Source organism: Glycine max, chromosome 12 (assembly GCF_000004515.6).
Source record: "Glycine max cultivar Williams 82 chromosome 12, Glycine_max_v4.0, whole genome shotgun sequence".
In the NCBI taxonomy this organism is placed as follows: domain Eukaryota; kingdom Viridiplantae; phylum Streptophyta; class Magnoliopsida; order Fabales; family Fabaceae; genus Glycine; species Glycine max.
Window position 1 is genome coordinate 36,212,681 of NC_038248.2, and position 25,158 is coordinate 36,237,838.

A 25,158-nucleotide genomic window follows, 5' to 3' on the forward strand; every position below is an offset into this window, starting at 1 on the left:
ATACTATTTTGCATGTTATAAAATTTAATTTAATAAATAAGTAATTTTAAAACCAATTAAAAAATTATATAATATAATATTTATATTTTAAAATATTTTAAATTAAAAAAAAAATAAAAAAGAGAAAGTGTATTCAGTAGATTGGAAATTAAATTACAATAAAATAGTGTATATTGGAAAAAAAATAGGAAAGAAAGTGTATTAAAAAAATAATCAGAATAAGGTATACCATATACTAATTTCTTTTAGTGATTAAACGTATCTTTTAATTTATTGAAAATAATTTCATTCGAACAGGATAGAATTATCACAAATAATATATCTTTTTTTTTCCTTCAAGTGTGTAATACAATTAGATATTTAAAATTTATACCCAAAACTATTGATGAAATTGCATGTCAGTTGATTCACTCATCAATAGTGACTCCATGTTGATATAACAAACTAAGAATGTAATATATACTATATAAATCTCGTAAAAAGTGTCAATGACAATGTTATTGAATAAGTTATTATATTTTTTCAAAGTTATTTTTTTAAAAAAAAACTGTTAAGCAACACATGATAAATATATGGTTTTACGTACCTATTAAATAGATTAAATATAATTTAATTATTCAAATAAATTAATATAATTGTACTGATAAAAAATAAATATAATTAAAAATTTGAGTCTAAGGAAATGATCTGGGGATTAAAGAGTTGTAAATTTAAAATCAACGGAGTTTGTACAGTTAAGAAAGTGTGCACCTCTATCTTCTAGGATAATTAATAGAGTTAACATTCTTCATTGAATATACTATACACTAAGTGAATCCTTAAGTAACTCAATGAATATTTATTGTAAATGGTCACAAAAATTGACTAAACCAATTAGAAAAAAATCATCATTGAAAATTTTAATCAGTACATGTGTAAACTCAACTACTAGGTGTATGTTTGTGTATGCGTCTATTTGATGCAGCCAAAAAAAAAATTCTTTGATCTTTAGTTTGAATCATTAAGAGTTTGGACAGATACATGTGGATTTAAGTTTGATCTTCATTATCCTTATTACCAAAAAAAAAAAAAATCACTAAATGAGTATATCTTGTATTGTAACGATTGAATTAGTAGTGACAAATTTGGTAACTAGTTTTATTTTATTTAAAAAGTTGAAATATATGATTTATCTTAATGATCATACGTTTATTCAACTGTATATCAGTTGCAATTTTTAAAAAAATGATAATTTCTATTAAATGAAAAGAGATAAGTAATTAAAAAAAGTAAATATACAAATAAAGATCAAATGAGAACGACTCGAGAGAACCAAGAGATATTTTTTGAGCTAATTTTAAAATCAAATTAAAATTAAAAAGTAGATTGGAAAAGAATAAAAAAAAATTTAAAAAAATTAGGGGCCTCGCACTTGTAATCTGTTTGTTTGTTTATATTTTGTATTTTATTGCATTGAAATTGAATGTTGCGATTAGCACTGCGCCCCACAAAAAACTGTTGCCAATTGCAATTTCCATTTTTTTGGGGTTATATAGAGCGCGTGTTACCCTTGATTAAAATATTCACTCAGATTATATAGTTTTTCAAATTCCTTCGTTATGATGAAATTTGTGGTCTTGATGAAGGTATACTAATACAGAGTAATACTAACTACAAATCAATCTTCATAATGGCTACATGTCAATATAAAAAACCACAAGTATGAATATGATATAATCACTATCGAAGAAAGTGTTACAATATTTTTGAATAAAAAATTATTATATAGGCCTTCTCAAATTTAAGTTTGCATTTTTTTTTCTTTTACAGAAGTTTGCATTTTGTTGATAGTTTATTAGATGTCCAAATTAGAATAAAATTGTTTATAGATTTCAGCAATGGAATAGTTAAAACAGAAAATGTTTATGATAATCTTCATACTATTAGAATGTTTTCAATCTCATAAAAATAGTAATCAAATGATTTCCTTTTTGTCCAATCCTTCTAGATCAAGGGTTGTTTTTTAGTTTGTTTTTTATGAGAAAAGTGGTGATTCAGCACTCTAGGGTCCAATTGAAAAAAAATAAAATCCAGATGCGAAATATCTACGGTGCTTCCATCTCCAATGAAACGAAAAGGTTTGATTGATTAGTATCTACGCTGACCTTACTAACAGCCAGTCTTGACTGTTCCTCCAAGTTGTTTTGCTAAAAAAATTGACCAAATCATAATAAGGTTTGCCATGAAGTCCAATAGAATTGATAAATGGGTGAATTTTTTTAAGTATGAATATTTTTTTTTTTGAAAAAATGTAAATTATATTAAATCTAAAATGATAAAATATATCTCTATGCTAGAAAAAATAAAAAATTTCCTTAATATAAAAAAACTTATATAAGATGTTAAAACAAGTATAAAGAAATACACTTATTTATAACTTAATCACCAAAACACAAGTCTATCCCAATCCGAATCCGAATCACTGGTGATGACACATCACACACACGCTTCAAGGCTTGAACTATGAATTGTTATCCCATATATAAATAAAAGGCCACTCCCCTCATCACTTAGGTCATATATTCATCCATCCCTATCCTCCCAATACAAAACAACCAATTATACGCAACTTTTGCTTCTTTCATGACACCAGCCATGGACAAGACTTCATCCTCGTCGGACATCACCACCGTCCACCCCGACATCTTTCAATCCCACATCCTTAATCGCCTCGACGGCCCCACCCTCGCTTCCGCCGCTTCCGCCACCTCTCACCTCCGCGGCCTCTGCACCGAACACCACCTCTGGCGTAACATCTGCGCCGCCACGTGGCCTTCTCTCAACGATCCCCTCGCCGCGGCCACCATCGCCACCTTCCCCGCCACCCACCGCTCCATCTTCTCCGACTCCTTCCCCTCCCTCCACCACTCCCCTCCCAATCCCATCCCAACACAACCACCGACACCTCCGCCGCCGGAGCTCATCTCCGCCGTGGACATATACTACAAGGGCAAACCCGTCTTTTCCCGCGTCATCCGAACCGAAACCCACAAGGGGTGGTTCCTCTGCTCCCCCCTCTGGGTGGACCTCCTCGACCCCACCGAGGTGGTCCCCACTCCCCTGAAATTCGCCCAAACCAACGACGAAATCGAATTGCTCAACCACCTCGTGGAGAATCTCGCCCTCAGCTGGATCATCATCGACCCGACCCGAAAACGCGCCGCGAACCTCTCCAGCCGCCGCCCGGTTTCGGCGCGGCGCCACTGGCTCACGGCGGAGCTCGAGGTGCTCTACGCCGTGCCCATGGAGACAGTCCAGTGCGTCGTAAAGGTCACGTGCTGCGGGAAGGTCGGCGGCGCGATGCACGTGCGCGAGGTGAGCCTCACCATGGAGGACACCGAGGGGAGGCACGTGATGGGCAGGGACGGCGTCGTAATTTTACAAGACGCGATGGAGAATGGGAAGAGAGAAAAACTTGACGCGGAGAAAGCGAAAGAGAGGTTCGAGAAATTCTCCATTGTGAAGAGAGAGATTAGAGAGAGGAAGATGAGGAGAGACAGGGCAATGGACATGGTTGCCATGTTGATCGCTTTTGCTGTTTTTGCTTTGCTCTTCTGCTTCATGGCTTTTGGTGTTTGACCAAAACGTTGCCGTTTTTGCTGGAGAGAAGACTAACCCTTTTACCTCTGCCTTTGGACTTTGGGGGTTGGTTGCACTCAAACGGAAGAGAAAAGAAAAATATTCAACAAGTAAATAGTATAGTTGAAACATGAAAGTCAGAAAAAACAACAACATATACGATAGAAAAACGTGTGTATCTTATTCCAATTGGTTAATTTATTTTTTCTTTTGACCCATACCATGTTTCCTTGTTACCTAACTCAATTATACAAATTCTATATAGTTTTTTAGTTTTTTTTTTTCGTTCCAAATCGTGGTTTGTTAACGGTTTTGATGCTTGCACGTTGAAATCCACACATTAGTATTTTTTTATTTTTTTTATGTTGGTTAACATTAACAATAGCTGGTTTGCAACATGCCAACAACATGTGTAAAATAATTGATAATTTAATAATTATTTTCGATGAGAAACCAGTAAGGTTACAGCCTACATTTGTTTTGGATTAGATTCAATAGAATTGTGATATTGTCGTGTGTTACGAGTCACTTTTGAGTTTTGACCGAAGGAGAAAAAATCTCCCTCCGTACAAACATGAATTTGGCTCACTATCAAGTGGTGAACTAGTGTGCAAGAAACTAAGAATCATTTTTCTTTCCCTTAATGGTGATCATGATATTTATGGTTGTAGTTCTGACTTTAAGGCTCTAGCCAATTTATTGATGATCACGTTGCTTCTAGAGTATGCAATTTGTACAATGATCCAAAATATCAAAATAGAACGGGAAAAATAAATGGCCGTGTGCAGTGCAGTGGATCACTATAGTATCTATTGTTATGGATAGACAGTGGCATTCGAATTAATTATTGTAGGCCTCACTTAACATTGATTTTTTTTCCCCTTTGATTAAAAACGAGTGATTTTACAGGGGTATTTAACCATCTTTAAATGGTTGGATAGATCAGCCACGTGTTTAACGGATCAAAATGTTTTAGTTACGAAATTAAAGTGAATAAATTTTATAAAAAAATAATTATTAATTTGTGTACTTCAGGATGAATATTAATTTAGCACCACCAATCATCCACAATATCTATATACACGGCAGGATAGGTGTTAAAAAAACTAGTTCGGATTGTAATCAAACTTAAATTGAATTGGTTTTTTTTTAAATTAGTTTAAGAAAATATCAGTGTATTATTTTATAAAACTATTAATCAAATTAATTTTTATTTGAAAAAATACTTAAAAAGCTAGTTCGAAACTGATTTAATTTTTAGAACTAATTTAAAACTGATTAAAAACTAGTTCAATTTCGAACTAATTTTTTAAATATGATTGTCGACGTGGAACTTCAAGGCGCTCAAGAGCATAATTTTTTTGAATTTCAAAATATCGGTTAATGCGATCACAAAAAAATTACACAAATATTATTGTACACATAATTCAACTATTAGAAATAAAAATTTATAAATAAAACTTTGTCTGTCAATTTTCAATGAGTTGAATCATATCATTTAACTCTTTAAACAAACATGTACAATTTGAGTTTTGGATAAAAACCCTACAAAAATATCTATAGCAACTTCAATAGTATAAGCTTTATAGGAAAAAAATGTATATCAGTTTCAAATTTCAATTCAGTTACTGAAGAAGAACATTTGGCTGCTGATGAGTTGAATTAAAGGGCTTTTTTTTTTTTTTCTGATAAAAGGGCGTTTTGGATCGGCGTTCTTAATGCAAGTGCTCTCAATTTTTCATGTTAAATTTGAAAAAGGTAAATAAAATAGAAGCTACTAGCTTTCGGCTTGATGTATAACCAATATTTCAAGACTCAGAGAAAGACACATTTGCCAAGTTAAAATCTTCTACAGTTATTCCTAAATTCTTCATTTTAAACCTATGATGCAAGCAAAGACTAACCTTCACTTTGTTTAAGGTATTCTTCTGTTCGTGGTCTAAAGGTTAGCATTTATGCATAAAAAGTAACTTTTCTTGGGCGAAAGTTTGTATTAAACAGTAAACGACCGAAAGGCTATTTTTTAAAGAGAAATTATACTAAAACAGCAAACACATAATAATTCATACAAATAAGAAGAATAAGAAAGAAGAGAGAAAAAATCTGTTAAAATCTATAATATGAAGGAGAAAGATAAAAGAAAAAATAAACCCAGCAAGTTTATATATTGGGGTTAATAAAAGAGGTTTTATCTTATTATTTGAAGGTGCTGTTTCATTATTTAATTACTTTATTAAGAAAATATTTACCTTTCATAATATCTAGGAGGATTTATAAAAAAGAAATCACAGAAAAAAAACCCTCTCTCGATCATGAATACCAGAAACGATAACATTACTGTTTTAACATACCGAGTAGGTATTAAACGTTGTTTATAGTATAGTATATGAAAGAAATAAGAATGAGTGATCTCCATTCCTTACTAACTAGTCAAAGTGTGAGTTGATTATAACAAAAAACACAAACGGTGGCAGAGGGTGAAACAGAACAGAGGGATATAAAAGTAGAAAGAAAGAAGGAGCTGACTTGAGGCCACGTGACAAGATTGAAATGGAACCGAACCTTAGTTACCTCACCTCAGCACCTCACACATTCTTCGCCGACTCTCTCAAAAGCTCTACCACCACGCCACAACCAGCGCCAGCTTGCGTGCCACACGCTTTCAAGCAAAGCACAACCACACTTGAACCGAGCCACCCCTGCCCCCGAGGAATAACCCTGTTGGTTTATATTATAACCATCGACCACCTTAACCTTAAATCCTAGGTAGCTAGCTTTTACTATTGTGTCGGCAACCGGTTGAGGAACAAAAAAACAGAGGAGGGTGCAAGCAGGGTGGTGGATGATGATGGAAGGGGTTTCGAGGGAGGCTCAGATGTCGATTGCTGCTTCTTCCATGTTTCCTGGATTCAGATTCTGCCCCACTGATGAGGAGTTGATTTCTTATTACCTTAGGAAGAAGATGGATGGCCATCAAGAGAGTGTTCAAGTCATTTCTGAGGTTGAACTTTGTAAATACGAGCCTTGGGATTTACCAGGTTAATAGTAATATTTCTCTCTCTCTCTCTCTCTCTCTCTCCGTGTTCAGTTTTTAATCCTAGCTTTTTCTTCAATGTTTTGGGTGCGACTTCACGCTTCTTCACTTCGATTAGTTTTGGCATAATTGGAAGCAAAGTCATAAATTTTGCACGTAACTCATAAGGTGAGAACTATTAGGCTTCATGCATAGATAACATGGGAGATGACTTTGTTCCTGTAACTAGGTCTCTTGGGTCCTTATTTAGGCCGTCCCTCTCCCTCGAGTAGTAACGGGTAATCCAGTCTTTAACTCTCTATTAATTGTCATGATTGGTATCCCGTAGCTCCTGGGTGACCGTTACTGCTGTCAAGATTGGAGACGTTATGGGTGAGTGAGTGCATAACTGAAAGCCAATCATCAAGTGCTAGATTGAGGGAACGGTTGGCATACGACCGAAGAGGTACACAACCCTAAGCCTGAGTGTGTAAGTACGAAGAGACTTGAAGTAGTAAGACCATTCGACTGCTGAGCTACACAGCCCCTCAGCTTCGAATGTGTAAACACAAAGAGGCATGAAGTAGCGATGACGGTTGGCATTCGACTAAAGAGGTACATACTTAATAATGAGTTTAGAATAAACTTTGATATCATCTTAGATGATGGAGCTGACTTATTCTCACTTGCAAAATGAGAGATATCTAAGCTGGTCAATTAGTTTTGGCATAATTGAAAGGAGAGGTTGTGGATTGTTGATTAGTCATAGACTCAGTTGATGCTGAAAAATAGAAAATCAAAATGAGGTATGCGGGTGGGTAGGAGCTAAATCAAAATTTATCAACTTTATACTAGTACAAATACTTATGTTTGTGGAGAATTTCCTTCCTTATGCAAGGCTCAAGGTGAGTAGTGCCATTCCATCTAATTGGGGCATTGCATGAATTTGTAGTGGGGCTTCTTATATGCCGCTCATCATGTTGGAGTCCTATGTAAAACCTACTCATACGTGAATGGGTTCTGCGTACATGATGATTCAATTTGCGTGCAATGTTAAAATTGTTCAAAATTGATTTTGCTTCTTGTTAAGTTAGTAAATAAAATTATGATATTATGCTATGTATGAGAAAGAAAAATAAAATTAAATTAACCCGTCCTACACAAAAAATGATAAGTTTTCCTACAGATACTTTGTATCTTTCGGTCTCTTTACATTTTGTCATGTTCGAAAATATCATAAAAAGATCCCAACCCCTTGAAAATTTTGGTTCCCCTAGCATCCCCTAAGTACTGGGAGAAAGCAAAGGTGGGACAATGCTAAAATATGGTTTATTAGTATAAGGGTTGTTACATGAAATTACATGATTCAAGCTATTTATATTAATTTAAATATTATATCAAGTAATAATTTTCTGTGGTGTAGCTTCATTGTAGAATTTGATTTAGTTTTGAAGAGTCACCGTGAGTTATAGTGTTTGATGCATAATGCTTTGTGACTGGTTGAACATTCAAGAAACATTTATCTCCTTATTTCTTGACTTGTTTTATGCTAAAGTGAAAACAGAACACGCAGAAAGAAACCAAGATCTGTTGTAGTTTGTGTTTGGCTATTTGCACTGAAAAACTGAAATGAAATGTTGCAGTTGTTCAATGTTATTCCAGCTTTCTGATATCCATTTTCTAAATAAATATAGAGAACAGAATGTAATTAGAAATTGCTATGCATGTTTAGACCTGTCACCGATTCAACAAAAATGTTGAAACATTTGACTTACTAATACTGGTTTGGAACCAGCCAAATCATTCATTCAATCAGATAACGAATGGTTCTTCTTCTCTCCCCGAGGAAGAAAGTACCCAAAAGGTTCACAAAGTAAAAGAGCAACTGAATGTGGATATTGGAAGGCAACTGGCAAAGAGCGTAATGTAAAGTCAGGTTCTAACGTTATAGGAACGAAGCGGACTTTGGTGTTCCACTTAGGGCGTGCACCTAAAGGGGAGAGGACCGAATGGATTATGCATGAGTACTGCATCAATGAAAAGTCTCAGGTGATCAGTTATTATATTATCCAAAAAGGAACGTTAGAAATACACTTCTTCAAAACATATTGTCTACTGTTGTTAAAATTTATTAAAAACTACATAATTACAAGTGAGAGTCATTAAATAAGAAGTGAGACTCATGATATTTTGTGATTTCTACTAATTTTCAATCAACAATAACAATAAGAAGTATGTTAAAAGAATGTGTTGCTAACAGTTTTCATTATCTGAATATCTTCTTATATCAAGACAACATAAGTCACATTCAAGGATTCTGAGTTGTATGTTTGTTGCAAGTTGTAATTATTTAGTAATTTATTATGTTATATGTTTCAGGATTCTTTGGTCATTTGTCGCCTCAAGAAGAACACAGAGTTCCGTTTGGGCGATTCTTCGAATAGAGCTTCATCAAGTCAAAGGCACCCCGTGAATTCACATGAAAGTGGTTGTGCCATCTCAGAGGGTGGTATTGATCAAAGGGATGCTTGTGAGCAAGACAAATAGGTAGGATGTAGCTCCAAGAGGGACAGTTGCAGTTATGGTTCTCCTTCAATGGAGCAAATTGATTCTGTGTCCGAACCGAATCAGAGACCGGTTAGTGAAGCTACTTTGGCAGTGTCTTCAGGCCAACCAAAGGTATATTAATACTATTAAGATTCAGCTTCTTTGTATATTAATTAGTACTGCATTGGATAAAATTGAAATATTTTCTTGCCCTTGTTATTATATTGTAGGAGAGATATGAAGAGGATTGTTATGCTGAGATACTAAAGGATGATATCATTAAATTAGATGAATCATCAATCTCGGTAGAGGGTCACACAAGACCACAGGATCCTATACAGATGCATCCTTCACCACAAGGCACATCACAACGGAGAATAAGATTAAGGGTTGGGAATTCAAAGCATTCTCCTGCAGTAGTTCGTTTCCCTTGCACAATGCACTCGTCAAAGAGTACCTTCTTCGCCAGAATAACCATTAGTTTGGTGGTATTTCCTTTCTTTGTCTTCACTTTGACAGTTCTATATTTTTTGTCTTTAGTGGGTGGAAACAAACAAGTGAAATATTGTGGGAAATTTTCTGGTGTAAATTATGATTAGTACACAAAGGGTAGGCAATTTGTTAAACTGGTTCTTTCCTAATAGTATGTTGCATTAGCCTTTGAGATTTCGTGTACAAATTAATGATGGGCTCCTCTGCACCACACGAAATCAGGGTTTGTAGTGGAGGTTTGGGAAGGATTGTTATCATAGTTTTTCTTTTTCAATATATAAAATAATACATACTATACACACATACTGATAAGAAACCTTATCAAATGAGAGCATTTTTTGAAACATAGAACATTAATTATTAAATTTTATTTGAAGTTTAAAAAAAAAAACACACACACACAGATATATATATATATATATATATATATATATATATATATATATATATATATATATATATATATATATATATATATATATATATATATATAATCTATGTTAGTTTTTGTTAAGTAAATTTTTTAAGGAGTACAAAATTTTTTAGGTAAAATTGTATTTTTAGTCTCCTAATTTGTTTTCAATTTTGATTTTGGTCCCTCTTTAAAATTATTGAAAAAAATTTATAGGTAAAATTATATTTTTGGTCACGCAATCTTAGTCCCACAACCCAGAATTGAACATTGATGGTTACAAAGGAATGTCGAATTCATGGGAGATGAATGCATTGTTGTTGTGATTGGTCAATCCAAACATGACAAATACAATCATCATCCAATAAGAATGTGACACGTGCCCGTCAACATTCATCTGTATAAAATAGGAAGGCAGACCAAAATCGAAATTGAAGACAAATTGAGGGACTAAAAATATAATTTTATCAAATTTATATACTTTCATATAACAGAAATAATTTTTAATATGATTTTAAGATAATTATTATAAAGTTTAAGAATTTTTTTTATAATACATAATAATTTATAATTAGATAATATTATTGTGTATGTTATTTTTTAAAGTGATGATGAAACTTTGATTGTTTACACATTTAGTATTTTATGTATGGTTAGATTTGATTCTGTCACTTTTTTTTATAAAGTGAATTATGACTTGTGTATGGCCACGACGCTACCATACACATGATTCCTAGTTCCTGCAGCTAGAAGTTTCCTAAACTTGATGATGACGGAATGCTGGATCTTCAACTCTTTATTGATTCCAATCTTACATTAACTGGTGGTGGTGGGGGCACAAATCACAATCTTGTTGAGATTTCTGACATCTTGTTATGTTAGTACTTTTCAGAATGGTTTGATCAGTAACCATTTGGTTCAGATAGATTTGATTTTAAATTATTTAATAAAAAATACTAATAAGTGAATTTAGGTATTAATTAAGAAATTAAAGAGAGAATTTTTTATTTATTAAAATACATAAAATTATATTGCTTATATTTTTAGTTTATTAATTAATGTACTAAAAATATTGATTTTTAATATCGTAATTTATTTTGAATAGCATATTTGCAATTTTCATTACAGAAATATAAAATAAACAACGCCTTAATTAAAGTGATTGTGTGATTCATACTTCTTTCATACTTTACACTTTATTTTCACTAGTTTGATCTCTATAAATTCTTTTCTTATATGTGTTTTATATATATAAAAAAAAACATATTCTACAACCAAGAGTGGAAAAGAAAGAGAAATGTAAAAGAGAAAAAGAAATAAAAGTAAGTTATCAGAAAAGCGTAAAAGTTTGTTATAAAAATAATTTTTCTCAATGTTTGGTATTCTCTCTCCATGCAAAGCTTTTAGTAGAAAAATTGTACTAGTGAGTCAAATAATTAAATCTCCAACTTAACTTTTAAAAATAATTATGCTCAAACTTTATTTATTTATTTTAACAAGTAAAATTTAAAGTTTGATCTTTACTTATTAAAAATATGAAACTTAGTTTAGTTTATTTATTAGTGGAAAGATAGGTACTCAAAGGTTGTCTATTTATAACTTTTACGTTTTGGAATTGGATTTAATTATATAAACAGTTGGGTATATTTTTTTCACAAAAGTATATAAACTTAAAAATTATGCAATAATAAATTTTTAAGATAAATTATGTCCAATATATTAGTTAGCATTTAGAAGTTCACCTTGGTTAAAGTATATCACTGAACATACTTACATATTTAGATTCATTTGATGGCGGTGTTAAACTAGGGTTCCTCTTTATAAGAATTGAGGCATAGGGTAGCGTTGGGTGCTCCCAACCGCAACGAATAACAGCCTTGATCTTCCAAGTAACTTAACTTCCGTAAATGGTTGACAGATACAAGAAAAGTAGAAAGTTGAAAGAGAGAGAAACATCGAGCTGCAGTTCTGTTCTAGGGTTACACTTGTTTCCATTGCTGGTAAAGAATCTCCAATCTTCCAACACTGCGTCACTCGCTTTGTTCCCAATTCAGTCCACAATTTACTTTTTCCACTTTCCCCTAACCTCCCACTCGGAACTCGTCGTTACCTATCGATAATGAATTTGGGGTTACCTCGCTCACATCCATCGGTAAATCTTCTTCTTCCCACTTCTGTGCGATTCCTCGATCCAATTAACCCTAGTTTTAGGAATTAAAAATTGAGCTAATTGAGCTAATTGAATGTTGAGCAGGTGTTTACTCTGTAATTAGGAACCATGTCGAGGCCCATGTTGCTTGTTTTCTTGCTGATTATACTTATAATCACCTCACAGTTCGAGTGGAAGCAGCAGCTTGTGGCCGATGTTGACTCTAACCCCAGCGTGTCGCAGAAGCAGCATCAGATTTCCAAGGCTGGAGAAACCGTTAAGGAGAAGGTCTTGCCTTTATGCTTAAATTAAATTAAATCTCTCTGTTGATATAATCAGTAGCTTGAGTTGTTTGATGTAGCGTCTGTTTCTGTGTTGTGTGGTTATTTGGGTCATTTGTCTGCAGTTTTGACTCATGCTGCTTTTTATCCTGCACCTTGCATTAGGTTACATTTCAATTATAACCGAGTGAAGAAAATTTCCCAGAATATGAGAGAGGTGTTGATCGAGATTATAACACAAATGCGTACAGTTTATATGCTTGCTTTCATAGGTATTATATATTTGTTTAGATTAGTGCATGTGATTGCTTGTATGTTAGCTTTGATCCATTCATTTTGTTATGCTGTACATGATTTTTACGGTCTCAGTAGGCTGGCCTACACTGTGTAACCATGTTCCTTGGAGGCATGAAGAAGAGAGTTTGGTGTTCACTTTTCGATAATTGTTTTATGTACTCTTGTTGACTAACACCCCTCTCTGGCTACTTAAAAGATTAAGAATAAAACCCTGAAAACTCAGTTCTGAGATAGTATGTGTGTCCTCAATTTTATAAATTTCTTGAAACCAAGACAAGTGATCTGGGTTTAGTAGCATGGAAGGAACCTGTAATTAAATAACACAAATATGTAACATGCTTCTGTTATTAATGATAACAATGAAGAAGTGCTATCCATTCATAGAGATATGGAAGCTTAGAACAGATTATATATATGAAGACAAATGCAGAAAGGAAGAGAGGGATAACAGAATACTTTCCTATTTCCATTAGCACCCTCTCACTTCAATGCATTTGGTGCTTTGAGCCTTCTTGCTTCACTCAAAATCCCTCAGGGGGTTGTTAGTTGCTTTCCTTCGTGAGGTCCTTTTTAATCCCTGAATCCTTGGATCTACAGCTGTGTTATCAAAGGCAGATGGCGGAAAATGGTGGAAGGCTGAAATTCGGCCATATAAACACGCCATTGCGCCTTATGGTGCCGCCATGGTGAGCCTCCCTTCACAAATTGCCTATGGCAGTTGGCAAAAAATCCACCATGCCATTCCACCATGGTGGCACCATGACACTGATCTACAGCCATCGGTCTTTCTGTGCTAACTAACTCTGATTCCACCTTTAGCATATGGCCAGGGAGGTTTCTGGTAACTTTTTGTATAGGTTTGGATTAGATTCATTGGGATTGCTCAGGTCCTGTTCCATATAATTCTTTCAAAGTAAAACAATTTAACTTTGCGTGACAGGTTTTTATGCTTAGTTTTATCCTGTATGCCCTTTCTGTGGTTTTTGGGAGGTTCCCAACTTGCAAGGTTATCATTCTGTCTTAAAGATTTGCATGTTTGTGCTTTATACAATTATCACTGGAAATAAAATAATTTTATTAAGTTGAGAAGACAATCCTTTGATCACATAGCTTTGGCATCTCATTGTCTCAGACAATCCACATTCAGATCTTTCATCATCATTTGAGGGAATTTTGCTTTATAGAGCTATAAGCAAATTAAAAAGTTGTTTCACTGTGGGAGAAGTGGCACATGTATGGGCTTAAGTTTTGAATGTCTAATTTTCAAAACTAATGTAGAAGATTTATTAGTGGTTAATGGAGCATCACATTCATTGGAACATTGAAACCCATCCATTAAATGTTCCAATGTTATCAATTGTTATGTGAAAAGATTATTATGAAGTAAATTTGGAAACTGTAAATAATTTCTACTAAACGCTAAAGACATTTAGTGTGACACAAAAAATGAGATAGTTTTGTTGTGGCTTGTCTACATTGTGCATAACTAGTGTTATATTTACATACAGTTCTCTATAATAGAGATTAAGAAGTGATGAGTATTATTTACTGAGAAAAACAGAGCTAAGCTCCTTACAGAAGAGAAAGTCAACTAGAAACTAGAAATTAAAAAAATCCAACAGTTTGTAGGTGCTTATTCTGACACATGTGCCTGGGAAAAAAACTGTTCTTCACAGTGAAAACATTTGACTCCAATACCCAACTTTGATCTTGCACCTGTTGAGCCAGCTTCATCAATGTCCCCGTCTCCTGAACTATGGAGTCAGACTTCCACTCATATAAGAACCTTTTTGTCAGCTTGTCAAAGCGGAGTGGTGAGCTCTAACTGCTCCTTCCTTCATGGTTTTGTGTGCTGCAAACTCATTAATACTTCAAGAGTACTGAAATTGACCCAATAGTGATCTCTCAAAAGTGAGCCGGGAGATGCACTAAATTCTTGCTTCCCTATATTGAAACCAATTTAGCCTTGTCCCCTCCAAACAAACAGCAACTGCTACCACCTCATCATCTGGAATTTGATTAATCTCAATATCAGTCATCCATCCTTATGGATCTTCACGGGTGAAATAAGGTATCTCTCTGCTCCCTCTCCTGACCCACCTCTCCTTCATGTTTGTTATTCCGCAAGCCCTTGTCCTCTGGTCCATCTGATCGTTCTCTTTATAAAATGAGCCAGACTCACACACAGCTCTTTCATCATTTCCCCTGTTGACTGTCAGAGCTTCCTGCCTTTCTCCCTGCTTTTCTGTCATCCTTCACTTCAGAGATTCAAAATGACCATCCTCATAGATACCAGGACTGGGAGCTCTGATACCACGTTGATGGAAATTTAGAAGTTATGAGCATTATTTATTGAGATAAAGGGAGCCAAGCTCCTTACAGCAGTGAAAATCAACTAGAAACCAGAAAAGAACAAATTTCTGCAACTGCCACTCAATGGTGCACTCCATCCTCATACATTAAAATATTCTCCTCCACTGTCCTATCTCTGGAGTCTTATATCCTGAATGCCACCTGTCCCATTCAGTTATGCTTCCTCCCTCTCTCCACTAACTGCATCCCCAATTTTCCCATTTCCTTTATCCTCATCATTTCCCACATTCCTCTCATCACCCCCGAACCAATGTTACCAATGGGCCCATTTCCCTCTTCATTTATGAACATGAATTGTGTGCCTGTACCTCTAACTCTAGATTTTTACAGAATTGTCCAATAGTGCTTTTGCTATTTTAATCAGGTATTTATTGATTTTTTTCTTGAAATGGATGTTCCTTGCTGCAGATTATTTTAGTGCAAGAGAAGAATATTCGAAGACTGAATGAGCTAGTTCGGCATCTCCAGGAGCAACTGCAGCAGTGTAGAGGACGCAATGGAACTATAAATGGCACTGTAAGCCCTCTAGCTGAGCGGATTCTTGAGCTTGAGCGACAGCAAATTTTAGAGGATTAAGCAAATGCAGCAAGTATGGTAAATGATGTTCATTGTTATGCTCAAGCTGTGAAGTTGTTCCTTAATTCGTTTGGAGTGAACGTTGTAGAAGATTTGTTCCCTATCTGATCAATTATGATTTTCAACTCTATCTCAATGGAAAGTGAAGTATTGTAATCTTGCTCAAAAAGTTGTTGAATGATATAGAAGCATTATATCTTATACCGGTTAGATCGTTTCTGTAGTTTAACATTTTCACATTTCTCTCTTGACATCTAATACTGCCGTCCTTTTGGCACATATAATTGAGGAGATCTTTGAGTAAACTCTCTTTGTTATTGAGCTTTGTGAAAACGCAAATAATTAGGAAACCAGAAGACTCACTATGTAAGTCAAGAGGTCACTAATGTAAAACAATCCTAGTCTTGCCTTTGCAAGAGTGGAAAGTCGACCAGTTGAATACTTGAATAATCCTATAGAAAAGTAATAATAAATAATCTAGACCAGTTTTATAATGTAAGTACACAATGCATCAAGTTTATATAGAGAATTAAGACTAAAATTTGAATGCATTGAAGTGTTTTTCTTTTTCTTCCGGAAGGCAATTTCTAAGTTTTTTCCCCTCATACATGACAAAGTGCATGTTCGGTAGAGACTATTTTGGAAAAATAATTGCTTTTTCCCTCTTAAGAGCCCTCTAAAAAATTAGTAAAAAAATGATTGGAATTTTTTTTAATGATAAATTAGACCAAACATACACTAAATATTTATCCGATAAGGCAATTAGAGTGCATATTTCAAAATTAAAAGACCTTTTAGTTAGCATTGCATGAATAGTCCAATTTTATAACTGAGCTACCTATTTCAATGTCCCATACAATATCTAACAATTAGCCATGAACAATAATTAAAATAATATAATAATACATCAAAATTAATACTACTTTATAATGTAACAAATGATTTCAAATATTTAATTAATTTTAATCAATATTATAAAATAAAATAACAAATTTCCCTTTCAATAACGTTTTTATTCTTTGGTGTTGTAACAGTGTAACTTATTGTATAATAAAAGAAATTCCTTCCCCCCTTCCCACCCCCAAAAAGTGTCACTGTTACTAATTACTGATTTGAAGATAAGTAAAATTATTATGAATCTATTTTTTTTTCCTTCGAGTATTTAATGCAAGTAATTACAATACATTTTATTGTTCTACGGTTGAAACTCGAAAATTACTTATTAAATTAAAATAATCTCATATTAGTTGATGTATATATTCAGTGGTATTTATTTAAAGATTTAAACATTAATTAAAATACAAATACTTCTTACTCTTTAATTGCATTATTAAAATAAATCAGTTATAATATGCTTAATTAAATTTTAACTATGTATTTATAATTGACATTAAAGGTATGGTAGGAGTAAAAACTGGCTTCGTTGCTGTCTTTTTTTTAATTGTTTCAGTGTTGTACACTTAATTTGTGTTAATATTTAATTTTATTAATATTTAATTTTATTATTCAATTTAAAACTGTATAATTTTCAAGAGACAGCACGGGGATAGCAAGAAAAAGGACAGCAGAAAAATCAGATCCCTAAGAACATATGTAGATCAGTTTGATCGATTACCATAAACTTAAACAGTTGGTCCAACTTAAATTAAGTTAACTTTTATTTCATAAGATAATTTTCTCTCTCACACACGCACGTTGCACACATAAATAAAAGAAAATTGCTAGTTTGGTGTGTGTGTGTGGTATTTTGGATGACAACTTTATTTTTAGCCTTATTTAGTTTTACTAATTTTGTCGATTGTAAATTCATAATTGCAGCAATATAATGAAGGTTAGTTGCCTATTTATTTCTTCTTCAATCTTGTGTTGTTATTGTCATAATACTGGCCATGTCTATTATTTAATTAAAAAATATGTAATATTATTAATTTTCATCTTAGCAGGGAAAAAATGTTACATACATAAAGCCTGCCAGTATCCAAGAATAATTTTGATTTGTATTAGTATCAAATGATCCCAAGCGTATATACATATATACACAGACGACAAAGACAAAACAAATAAAATAAAATAAATGCAAAAATGATCGTGGCAAAATAAAATAAATTCTAAAATGGTAAGTTTGATCATAAGGTAACCTTAAAATGACATGATTTTAGCTTCGATCCTAAGACAAAGACAATTAAAATTCACAATTTTTGTTGTTGCATTCATTCATAAAACGCTAAAGAATGATTAAAAAAAAACTATTATCAATGCAGTAATTATTCAACCACTAAGAGTAGCAAGGGCGGTTCGATTTGTTGTTTTCTGTTTTCATTTTCATTAGAAATAAAAAATGGTGATGAAAATGTGTTTGGTTGGATTTCTGTTTTCATTTTCAGTAAAAATATTTTTCCAAACGAACCAAAAAATTAAAAACAATAAAATCTAATTTTCAATGTTTTTAGTTGAAATCAGGAACCTCATTTTGAATAAAATGAAAACGCGGTGGCAAAGAATATAATTTTAAACAAATCTAAAAATACATTTCCTTTTGAAAAAACATTTTCAGTGTTTTTATTTTTTGAAAAAAGAAAACAAGAAGTCAAACCAAACATGCTTTCAAAATTCTAATCTTTTAAAAATAAAAATAATTTTCAGAAAATGAAAACAAAAAATGAAAACAAAAAATAAAATGCAAACCAAACACACCCTAAAATAAATTAATTTTTTCAGTGTCAAAAAACTGTCTAGAACTGTAATACTAGTACGGAAGCAAATTAATAAATATCTACTAAAAATTGGAAAGGACAATCATGCCAGAAATTATATTGAAATTAAATGTGTATGCCATGGTCTACTGGGCTTGCTTGAACTTTGAATTATCTTTGTCCAATTATACTGTAGTATTATTTGTTATACTGTAGTATTATTTGTTTAGCTTATTTTTTGAGTGTAGAAATGGACACAAGACGTCAGATAGAATGGAAATATGTTAATTTCTATTGTTTATTTGAGAGGAGAGAAAAATAGGAAGGAAGAAAGTCTTTTTGGGCCTCACATACAAAAAATAATTCCCCTAAAATATGGGAAAATGCTTCTTGCATTTAATTTTTTTTTTTTACATTTTTGAAAACTAAATAATTTTTTTAGAACATAAAAATAATAAATAATTTTACATTAGAAAAAAATATAGATATATGTTAATTTTTCAGGTTATAGTAAAGTTTAATGATATTATAGATATTTCGTTTAGCAAATAAGGGGTTAGATGACAATTAATTAGTTAGTGTACCTTATTAGGAAAGGTTGTTAGCTTAATGAGTATTATAAGTAGTGACACAATATATATGTGATATAACTAAAGTCAGTAAAAAACTCATTAGGGTCGACTAAGGGTAAAGGATTTGATAGTGTGCAAAAGGTCCTATGTTTTAATTTTGTTGCCGCTATCATACACAAAGACAATAGCTCAGTCAATAGAATTTCTCTCTTGAATCTGCATGTGTTCTAACGATTGGTATCAAAGAGTTTTATGATGACCTGTTAATGGCATACTACATGCTGCATAACAAAAGTGTGAAGTGAAGTAGTAGTCATGGTTGGATCCAATGGCATTCCCAGCAAACTTGCCAATTCTAGATGGCAAGAATTATGAGAAATGATATATCCAAATGAGAATGATATTTGGTTTTCAAGAAGTGACAGAAGTGATAAGAAAAGTTGATTGCTTTATTCTCTTCTTTATTTTCTTCGACCACGGTTATGATGTCATTCAACACTTTTACTTTCAAAAGCGACGGTCTGGAATGGTGAGAGAATTTGAGTTGGATGAATAGTTTAAGTGATAACACTTAGTTTTAGTTATGGCCGACACAACTAGAGTCGATCATACAGCCAATGCAACTATTATCAATCATAAAGTTGATGTTAGTTGCATTGGTTTCACGTCCACCACTTAGTTGCATTAGTCTTTTTTTTTTTTGTCTTTCTCCCAATTTAGCGTCTGTTTGTAACAACATTATGTAGCCTCGACCAAAAAGTTGGATGCATTTGCATATGTTCTAGCTTTGAAGCGTTGAGTAGGGGCACATACGCAAAGCCAACACTACTGAAGTCAATCTAGCGTTCGCTTTTGCATTATAATGCCTACTTTTGGCTGATAGTAAAATGCGAATATACAATCCTTATGCTGTTAATTTCTCCTCCTATGTCTATGATGAAGGTATCTTGTCGAAACTTTGAAATGCCAAGTGGCCAAACTCACATCTCAACATGTCATAGCAAAAATCTAGTATCGCGATTCAATAGCAGAAGAATATCATACTTCATAGTTGTCATTATACCGGAGAAACCATAATAAGACAACTTTGATACTAGTTTGTTAAAAATGATGCACAACAGAGATAAGGAAAGTAAACAAAAAAACCCCCCACCAATTTAAAGTTAAAACCCATTTACAGGAGAGAAAAATACATGGGTAGAAAAGAAAAAGAAAAAAAAAAACGCCATAGTTAACATTGGTACAAGAGAGAGATACAAAGCGAACAACTACAGTGTCTAAATTACTATTGAGATAACCCACAACACAATTTAGAGCATGTAAAATCCTAACCTAAAAGCATAAAGGTCCATATGCCAAACGTCCAAAATTTCTTCACCAAATTATTCGCCCCGCAAACTTTCGAGGCAAGTCAATAATTTCGGTCACCAACTCTAATAGTGAAAAATATATAGTCATGAAACAAACAAACCAAGTAGTAGTTTTGTTTAGGATCTTGGTAGGGTGGTGTTTGAGAATTCTCCTTCCTGGCGTGGCAGCTATTCTTATAGATGATAGATATATAGTTGATTTTTTCTGTAGCAAACTGGGGCTAGCTTTGCGTGTTGGGCGCATTGCCCCGTCTTTCTACGTACCCAAAAAGATTAATTTTTCATGAAATTAAATAACAAGCCTACAACTAAGTCAACAAGTTAAAACAAACAATCATGCTTAAGCGGGGAGGTTTTAGGGAAACGGAGAGAAAACACAATGCATTAGCAGTTGTATAAAAATCAGAACAAAATTTATTTTAAAATTAGATTGCTACTTGAAAATACTAATAGTCAAACATTCAACAAATTATAGTCATACAAATTAACGCTAGTTGAAATAAAGGGTAGCAGGAGCAAAGCAATTAAAACACGACGGTTTATATTAGTTTGACAAAAAGACAGATCTTACTTATCTTTGCCAAAAAAAACTACGGTATTTATAACAATTGATGTAGTTTCTTTCGACTTTTCTTGGCTATATTTTTTTATTTTTTTGAAGATTCTACTTGCTCCAACTATTATATATGACGAGATATTTCTTCCAACTGGATCCGTTGAAGTTTCAAACTAGAATATAGCTTGCCTATAAAAAAAAAATAAAAAAGGAACTAGAATACAGTTTAAACCCACCAGTGTCGGTCTAGTGGTGATAAATAGCTTATCTAAGTTATGATAAATATTTGTAGAGACACCATAATTACCATGACTAACTAAAATAAACTACCTTGAGAATTTGGAAGGAGGGTTCAATATTTTATAGGCAAAGAAAATGCATTAAGGGAGAGGAAGCAGAACCATAGCACAAAGGAGTGCCAAGATCCAGCCAGCATTGAGTGTACTATTATAATTAAAGGCAAAACCCCTTAACGGAGGAAGACAAAAATATAAGGCATCAATTGCCACACCAAACCCTATAAGACACCGAACATATGGTGACAGCAGTATTTATGTCTGGTTGCAGTAATTTTATCATGAATGGATGAATGTGGAAATAGCAGAACAGAAAAGTTATAGATCTCTCGCTCCAATGACTGGCATAGACCAAACATAGGACACTATAAGTTTATCAGCAGAGCTGATATACACGTTTTAATTTCTTTAGCAACCCCCATGGAAGAAATATTCATTCGCATACACACTTAAGTACAAAAATGTGGACTAATAATAGATAACGGATCGCAAATTTAGTATGAAAAGGGACTTGAAGGTTTTGTATATGATTTACTGATTTTGTTTTAAAGGTACAAATATAGTATTATAGAATTAAGAAAGATACCAATACAAGCACAAGTGGTGGTGTTTTTTATTACATGCATAGTTTTATAAGACTCCAATGCTAAAATAGATAGACCAACTAAAAAAATGTGGTCATTGTGATCAAATAGATAATAGAACTCCCTAAATAATTTCCATCCATATGGCCTCAAACCACCTAATATGCATTAGACTTCAAGCTCAATAAGAAATAGGAGCATACAATAGAGACCCGGATCACTTGTATTGAGCATTTGTAACCTGACAGCTCCTAGACCACATTAATTACATAAGTTGTAGCATGGAGTTATAAAGTTAATTTAGTAATTAAAGGAAGAGGAGAAATAGAATACCGTGGGATTCCAATCCTTTTCATTATAAAAAATTAACAAATAATATTTGTGAATAAAAAAAATCAGTTACAGCCTTATCATTAGACTACAACATCATTTGCTTCATCAAGACCACTATCAGCGGGAAACACGCGGAAGGTTTTGTATATAGTAACTATATGTCTATAACCATTCAACCAAATGAAGGAGCAAATTTAAATAAGTTTCAAATGTGTTTAGTCCCTTAAATTTTGTCATAGTTTTTTTTTGTCAAGTTTAAAACTAAACTTTATCATCCCATTATGGGAAACAAACTTGTTTTCTTCCTTCAGGCTAACAAGTTGGGTTAACTACTGATGTATAGTTAATAGGTTGACATATGTGGCCTAATGGTGCTTGTGATTAAAGCCAAACGTTTCCGCAATCAGACGAACTAAAATCAAACTTTTATATATTGAACAGAACCAAAAGCATTATTATATACACTAATGCTTACGTAGAATAAACAACTTGCAGACCAACTAGTATTTCAACTTAATAATCTTAAATTCAAGTAAATCTTAAATTAAATATTCAAAAACAAGATTTTATTATCCATAATAATCTTATTTGAGTCAAAAAGAATTATATTTGTCATTAATAATTGATGTGATGATAATTTGTAGATTGGTCAATTATATGGAATCGTCAAATCAGGCAATTTAAGAATCTGAATGGCCGGTTTTCACCAAACAAAAATATCATGTATATTGTTTGAAATGAGTAGCATTTGTGATTCAATATGCCCAAGCCAATCAATATAATATTTCTGCATAATTCAATGAAATGAATAAATACGGATCGCAGACTTTTTAGTCTATATATTCTCAATTTAATTAACCAAACACGCGTGTAAGACAATAACTTTTTTTTTCTCCCCGTGTTTAATTAGAACAAAGAAAAGGAATAGTCTCTAACTGGATAAACACATGTAGCTTTCGCAATTAATGAGATGGTATCTACCGCAGCCGAATTTCATCGCATTCACATATGATTGGAGCTGTTCCTGCAAGCTTCGTTGGTATAATTTTCTATCTTATTGTTGGCTCCTTCACTAACCGCAATAATTAAATTTGACCTTTAAAAGTCAATCAAACTCATCCTCCATGTATGACTGTATTGCTTTAATTTCCTCTCTACTTCAGTGCCTTGCTCTTCAAATCCACTATATATAAGCATCCTTTTCAATTCACATAACAAAACCAAATTAACCCTTTGTTGCTATTGGCTATGTTATACCAAATACGTCATCCAACTGCAACCATTCCAACAAGTCTCAAACCCAATAAATCTAGCTATGTTTCTTCTGACTCTTGTCCTGTGATTCTTTTAAGTAATATAGAAGGTATTATTTCTGACGCACTACAACAAATCTCTTAAATAATAGAGGTTATTTTTTCGTTTAGTGGAGGATTTTACCCTCCACAAAATAAATTACGGAGGTTTTCAAAAACCTCCGTAGTTATATTCGCCACAAGCAATTAGCGGCGGTTTTTGAAAATCTCTGGTATCGAGAATATTTTGCAGAGATTTTTTTGTAGAGGTTTTAAACCTACGCTAACTGTGGAGGTTTTTTAAAGGAGATTTTAAACCTATGCTAACTGTAGAGGTTTATTGGAAGAGATTTTTATACCTACACTAAATATGGAGGTTTTTTGTAGGAGATTTTAAACATATGCTAAATGCAGAGATTTATTAAAAGAGGTTTTAAAACTATACTATGGAGAGTTTTTTTTTTAAAATCATGCTAACAATAGATGTTTTATAATTGATTTCTAATTCTCCTTATTTTCTTGTATATAATGATTTTGTATACTCATTTTAGTTTCATAACCTACATGTATTACAATTTTTCATTTTCTTATGATATCCCAATTTGTTTTAATTATCTTATTGTAAGTGAATCTGGAACTTGTACTTCATTCATGTTAAGCGTAAAACTTTTATACCCCTAATTTATACTTGTGTTGTCAACATCAAATTTATAGACATCAATTGGGATCAGGATTGAAACAAGGAGGGAGAGAGATGAGTAATGAAAGAGCAAGGAGTCCTAGGGTGGAATTTGATCTGAGGTTGTCTCCCCCACGAACTGCAAACTCATCATTAGTCAACCCTTCATCGGAATCATTATGTTTGTATTCATCGGATCCTGACTCACGCGTGTCTTCTGAGGCTAATAAAGAGATTAGGTCCATGCTTCTCGTAGGTTGTCTTCGATGCCTCATGTACGTTTTGTTTTCAAAGGATGATCCCAACCCCAAATGCCCCAGGTGCAAGAGTACTGTTTTGCTTGATTTCCTCAATGACAACAAGCAAAACACCAACAAAACAACCTGAACCAGCTCATGGATGCAACTTTGGCGGAGTTCGACTATTTTAAATTTTAAGGGTGGTTTTTTGTAATCACCTTAATTAGAACACTTGGCTTTTTTAGTGGAATATCGAGATATCCCAATAATATACAAAAAAAATATTATTTACAGAGAAGATTTGTTGTTTCTTTTGTTATTATAAAATTACATACGTATCAGAGAATAGAATTATATAAATAAAAACCACTTCATAAACTTTATATTTGGATGGTTGCTACGAGATATTTAACCGATCAAAATCCAATGTGGCTTTTCAAAAACTCAAAAAAGCTAGGGTACACTAAAATCAGACATATGAAAAGCCTTAACACATGTCATGACCATCAATATAAGAAAATTAAAGTTTATAATATAATACTAATCAAAAAGATTTTTCAGATTTTAAACCTTGCTCCGATGCCTCCAGCACTATATATATATATATATATATATATATATATATATATATATATATATATATATATATATATATATATATATATATATATATATTTTCTTTTGATTGAACTTTTGAATTGAAAATCAATTTCCAATTCAAAGGTTGAACCAAGAGAAAAACTATGCAATACCAAGAGTTACGATTGCATGCATGTAATAAGAAGC

At 32.9% G+C, this 25,158-nt stretch overlaps 3 protein-coding genes across 4 annotated transcripts; all 3 read left to right on the forward strand.

Moving 5' to 3' along the window:
* Window positions 1-2,351: 2,351 nt before the first annotated feature.
* Window positions 2,352-3,890, forward strand: LOC100781337 (F-box protein At2g27310). The gene has a single exon (XM_006592707.4). It carries the CDS (start codon window positions 2,623-2,625, stop codon window positions 3,616-3,618), a length of 996 nt encoding a protein of 331 aa, XP_006592770.1. The 5' UTR covers window positions 2,352-2,622; the 3' UTR covers window positions 3,619-3,890.
* Window positions 3,891-11,933: 8,043 nt separating this feature from the next.
* On the forward strand, window positions 11,934-16,063 carry LOC100500255 (uncharacterized). Its single transcript, NM_001248484.2, has 3 exons — window positions 11,934-12,234; window positions 12,337-12,519; window positions 15,591-16,063. The coding sequence occupies exons 2-3, from the start codon at window positions 12,361-12,363 to the stop codon at window positions 15,756-15,758; spliced, it is 327 nt and encodes a 108-aa protein (NP_001235413.1). The 5' UTR covers window positions 11,934-12,234; window positions 12,337-12,360; the 3' UTR covers window positions 15,759-16,063.
* Window positions 16,064-23,386: 7,323 nt separating this feature from the next.
* On the forward strand, window positions 23,387-24,755 carry LOC100815215 (protein GL2-INTERACTING REPRESSOR 1). 2 transcript variants are annotated; one of them, XM_026124716.2, is made up of 2 exons: window positions 23,387-23,525; window positions 24,169-24,751. In XM_026124716.2, exon 2 carries the CDS (start codon window positions 24,209-24,211, stop codon window positions 24,518-24,520), a length of 312 nt encoding a protein of 103 aa, XP_025980501.1. In that variant the 5' UTR covers window positions 23,387-23,525; window positions 24,169-24,208; the 3' UTR covers window positions 24,521-24,751. The 2 variants fall into 2 exon arrangements, with proteins under 2 accessions (XP_025980501.1, XP_003540256.2); XM_003540208.4 differs by having other exon boundaries at window positions 23,399-23,525; window positions 24,186-24,755.
* The last annotated feature ends 403 nt before the right edge of the window (window positions 24,756-25,158 follow it).

Coding starts and splice junctions, on each gene's coding strand:
- LOC100781337 (XM_006592707.4), top strand. CDS start 2,623: ATGACACCAGCCATGGACAAGACTTCATCCTCGTCGGACATCACCACC.
- LOC100500255 (NM_001248484.2), top strand. CDS start 12,361: ATGTCGAGGCCCATGTTGCTTGTTTTCTTGCTGATTATACTTATAATC. Junction 12,520..15,590: donor GAGAAACCGTTAAGGAGAAG/GTCTTGCCTTTA, acceptor TCCTTGCTGCAG/ATTATTTTAGTGCAAGAGAA.
- LOC100815215 (XM_003540208.4), top strand. CDS start 23,411: ATGTTATACCAAATACGTCATCCAACTGCAACCATTCCAACAAGTCTC. Junction 23,526..24,185: donor TCTTTTAAGTAATATAGAAG/GTATTATTTCTG, acceptor AATTGGGATCAG/GATTGAAACAAGGAGGGAGA.